This window comes from Drosophila kikkawai, chromosome 3L, assembly GCF_030179895.1.
Source record: "Drosophila kikkawai strain 14028-0561.14 chromosome 3L, DkikHiC1v2, whole genome shotgun sequence".
Taxonomy (NCBI): Eukaryota; Metazoa; Arthropoda; class Insecta; order Diptera; family Drosophilidae; genus Drosophila; species Drosophila kikkawai.
The window spans coordinates 13,276,565-13,281,326 of NC_091730.1; the positions used below are offsets into that span (position 1 = coordinate 13,276,565).

General features: G+C 47.4%; 1 protein-coding gene across 2 annotated transcripts; it reads left to right on the forward strand.

Moving 5' to 3' along the window:
• The first annotated feature begins 259 nt into the window (after positions 1-259).
• kni (knirps) lies at positions 260-3,516 on the forward strand. 2 transcript variants are annotated; one of them, XM_017167735.3, is made up of 3 exons: positions 260-614; positions 1,317-1,394; positions 1,755-3,516. In XM_017167735.3, exons 2-3 carry the CDS (start codon positions 1,317-1,319, stop codon positions 3,003-3,005), a joined length of 1,329 nt encoding a protein of 442 aa, XP_017023224.1. In that variant the 5' UTR covers positions 260-614; the 3' UTR covers positions 3,006-3,516. The 2 variants fall into 2 exon arrangements, with proteins under 2 accessions (XP_017023224.1, XP_017023223.1); XM_017167734.2 differs by lacking the exon at positions 260-614 and adding an exon at positions 1,117-1,212.
• Positions 3,517-4,762: the final 1,246 nt, after the last annotated feature.

The window sequence follows — 4,762 nt, forward strand, 5'->3', positions numbered from 1 at the left end:
ACCGGATTACGGGGAAATCGAGCGAGAAAGAGTGAGAGAGACAAAACGGGACTCGAACTCAAGCCGAGTGAGTGTTTTCCCTCAGCTAACAGAGCCCTAACAGAGGCTCAATTTTCCACTCAAACTCAGAGTTCGAGTGCGATCGCTCTCTCACTCTCTTGATCTCTATAAAGGTGGTGGTTTTAGCCGTGATTTATCAGAGAGCTGGGGCTGGAAAACTGGTAATATACGTAAGTGTATGGGTGCATATACATAAGCCGAAAGAGTTCGGCCAGTAAAACAGACAACACAGAAACGCTTCTTGCCAGTCGAATCTCCCGGCCAGAAATCAGTCGTCAGCCAGTAGCCGAAGTGTCAGTTACACACATCGAGAGTGCGCCGGAACCTCAGTAGTATCAGTACCAGAGTATCAGTGTCATATCGCCACAGAGACCGAGAAACTCAGTGATCGAAAGATCGAACAGTGATCGAACAGTGACTCCTCAAAAAACGCAGAAGCGAAAAATCAACTCGCAACAGTGAGAAAATCGTGCAGCAACGATCGCGCATCGCTGCAATTAAAAAGTCGCCATAAAATCCAGTGCGCAGCCGAAAGTAAAAAAGAATTCAAGAAGGTAAGTTTTCTGAACGATCGAAGTCAATTCACGGTTTTTGTTTTTGGGTCGCGGCCGTCGGCGATTTTACGATCCCTTGTGCACTACTTTGATTTTTTACAGTTTCGCGCGAAAAACTCGCACAGACATTTCCCTGCCTCATTTTTTTTTTTTGCAATTTTCATAAACGAAATTCGGTTTATTTCCATTTTTTTGACTCGGGAAAAATCGGCGTGAGTTTTTATGACCGAAAGAATACGTCAAGGTCTGGACTCCTCTTGCATTTTTTTAGGGAACACAAATTCCGCGCAGCGTTCGTAATGACTTCATCTAAAAAAGAAAATCTACCTGAGTTTTATGGCTGGACAGCGCGAAAAAAATGAAAATGAACGCATAGGGTTGCATAATCCGGCAGCTTAAGTTTTTTCCTTTTCTTTCGGATCGTAAAAAACGCCCATCCTGCGGAGTTTTTCACAGTTTCCTATAAATATCCTGGGCCGAGCGTCTCTCAGCATCAGTTGCTCGGCAGCCTTCCCAACGAACAGATCACAGCAAATCGTGAGAGAAAAATCAGACATTATTCCGATCGAACTCAGTAGTCAACATGGTGTTCAACTTGGTTAGTGTCCTCCTCAGCCTCAGACTCAAATGGATTACCGCCTAACGAAGCCTCAACTGGATTAAACCCTTACTAACTACGGATTTATCTCTTTCGATTTACAGATGAACCAGACATGCAAAGTGTGCGGCGAGCCGGCGGCGGGCTTCCATTTTGGCGCCTTCACCTGTGAGGGCTGCAAGGTATGTTGTGTCCCAAAAATTCATTGAGAATTTATATTACTGAAAAATTACCAACCCAAGAAAAAAAAAAACAAGAGGAAATTCTTCGCCCAAAGGGTTATGGGAAATACTAGAGAAATGTTCTAGAAAGTAAAGTGTGATTCATCAAGCATAGTTCTCCTTGGAAAACTCTGTTCTTTTAACTTAAAAAAATCCACTAAACATTCTAAGTAATTTGTTCCTAAAATATTTCCTCTAATGAATGGTTCTTCTCAAGTATTTACTGTCCGCTTCTTGAATGAATTTCGTTTTTGTTACAAGGCTACTTTTCTACCAACCAAGACACAACTAACCCTTTATCCTTTATCTTCTTGCTTGCAGTCCTTCTTCGGCAGATCCTACAACAATATCAGCACCATTAGCGAGTGCAAAAACGAGGGCAAGTGCATCATTGACAAGAAGAACCGCACCACCTGCAAGGCCTGCCGCTTGAGGAAGTGCTACAATGTGGGCATGTCCAAGGGTGGATCCCGCTATGGTCGTCGCTCCAACTGGTTCAAGATACACTGCCTGCTCCAAGAGCATGAACAGGCTGCGGCGGCGGCTGGCAAGGCACCACCTACCTCCGTGGGCGGAGCTCCCTCAGCCTCCTCGCCAGTGGGTTCACCTCATACACCCGGATTCGGTGACATGGCCGCCCATCTGCATCACCATCAGCAGCAGCAGCAGCAGCACCAGCTTCAGAGCCAACAGCACCAGCTCCAGAATCAGCAGCGCCACCCACACATGCCTCTGCTGGGCTATCCCAGTTACCTGCCCGACGCCGCCCTGCCCTTCTTCAGCATGATGGGCCAGCATCCGTCGCCCTTCCAACTGCCGCCGCATCTGCTCTTCCCCGGCTACCATGCCAGTGCCGCCGCTGCAGCGGCCTCGGCAGCGGATGCAGCCTACCGCCAGGAGATGTACAAGCACCGCCAGAGCGTTGACTCCGTGGAGTCACAGAGCCGCTTCAGCCCGGCCAGCAATCCGGCGGCTGCCATGCCTCAGTCCACGCCCTCGGCCCGCCAGTCGCCCATTGATGTGTGCCTGGAGGAGGATGTGCAGTCCGTGCATAGCCAGCAGTCCGGCCATCTCCTGCATCCGGTGGCCATCCGAGCCACGCCCACGCAGCAGCACCTCCACTCCACGCCCAGCAGTCCGCTGAGTTTCGCCGCCAAGATGCAGAGCCTGTCGCCGGTTTCCGTGTGCTCCATTGGCGGAGAGACCAGTGCTCCGGCTCCAGTTGCACCCGCTCATGTTCCTGCTTCCGCCGCCGCTCCTTTAACCGCACCCATTACCACCACCGCCCAGGATGGACCCATGGATCTGAGCATGAAGACATCGCGCAGCTCGGTGCACAGCTTCAACGACAGCGGCAGCGAGGACCAGGAGCTGGAGGCGGCGCCGCGCAGGAAGTTCTATCAGCTGGAGGCCGAGTGCCTCAGCAGCAGCAGCTCCTCGCACTCCAACTCCTCCGCCGCTGAGGTGAAGCGCCAGAAACTGGGCGGCGGATCGGAAGCAACGCACTTTGGAGGCTTTGCGGTGGCCCACAATGCGGCCAGCGCCATGCGGGGCATCTTTGTGTGCGTTTAGGCTGCACTGGAGGAAAGCCACGGGGAGGAGCCTTCCCCGTTCCACCCTCCCCCTCCTAGTTGTTGTTTTTTTTTTCGCTTATTTTTGTTAGTTGGAGAAAATGTAAATTTTTCGTGTGCGCTCGCTCGCACCTAGAGAGAGCGAGAGAGAGGCGGACAGGTTTGGCTGGACAGAGATGGAGGCACCTTGGCCAGGTAGTTGCATCGCCCTCACACACCGTCACACACACACACCAACACGTACACACACACACACACCTATTGAGCTCAGATCCAAAAATTACTTTTATGAAACGTTAAAAATTGTAAATATCTTTGAGCTTGTTTGCAATTGTACTTGAAAGTTGAAAGTTTGAAGCTAGAAACGTAAGTTAGCAATCATTCCCACCCTCGAAACGCTATTGTACATAGAAATTGTTAAGTCTAAGCATGATCTTAATTGTGTCTAAGTATTTTATTCTATTTTAGTCCTTAGTTCTATGTGCATCTCCTTAGATTGGCTTTTAATTTTATAAAAGAACAAATAAAATTTATGAAAAATTAAACTTGAATATTTTACTTAATGCGGATTTAGATGAAATTAAAATCTATAAAAGAACTTCTTTTTAGATCTGGGTTAATAATGTTCTTTGATGATCAAAATAAGTAGTTTCTCTTCTCACAATCTCCAATCTTAAACACATTCTTGTGTACTTTATGCCCCATTTAAAAACTATCTTTCAGATGTATCTATTAGCTGTCAACACAACTCCCTAGCTACCGCACATTCCTAGGATCAAAGCCGATAAATTACTTGGCTATTCAAGCTACCACTCTTGTTTCAAAATCAGTTCTGTTCAGACATATATGTATGGTATATAGTAGTAGTGTGCTATCTGATCGGCGGTGTCTTTGCCTCGACTTTTCGTTAACCACGGGCCAAATGGGCGTGGCCTGTCAATGGCAACACCAAAAACGAGACGGCTAACAAATGCTTTGGCATAAATTCAATCAACATTCGGTTGCAAGTCGATCGCGATGGCCGATGGCCGATAATAAAACCGATATAGCTGCCGTTAAGTGCTTTTTGTGTGCCTGCCTGCCCATTGCAATCGTCCATACGGTTGAGTTGTAAATTAAAAATGCCACAAATGTTACGCACAGATATTTGTCGATCGGAGCACCCGCTTTATATGCTTCATATGCCACATAGGCCTATGGCTAGAGTACGCCTCCTCCGATATGCCACCACCACGTGCTGCTTCAAATAATAAACTTTATATTAACACATACAAAAGTCATACGGCCCGTTGATGGACAGAATTTTAATCACTTAATTAGCCGAACTTTGTTTATGGCCCGACGACGGCCCCGGTGTCCATATATCCACTCTGCCCGATGATGAATGGCTCGAAAAGGCACGAGAACTATGCAGGATCCCCAACTCTCCAAGTTTTGGATGCAAAATATATAGGAGTATAGCGTAATGCTCGACTTCTCCCCTGTCAAAAGAAGTCTCGGGGCGTCGAATCGGTTTGGACTGGAGATCATATCATCAATATGCATGATGGAGCGTCTTCGGGGGCGGCGGGTGACCAGCGCACGCCATTGTCCAGCGACGATCGCATTCCGACGTGTGTTTTGTCGTCATTGTTTCTAAATTTATTTTTATAGTTTATTAAAGAGTCATAGTATAAAAAAGAGCCACACGAAATAAAGTACAATAAATTCAGGCCGATGGCTGTCAATATACTTTTAAGTGGGTCTCAAATTAAAAAG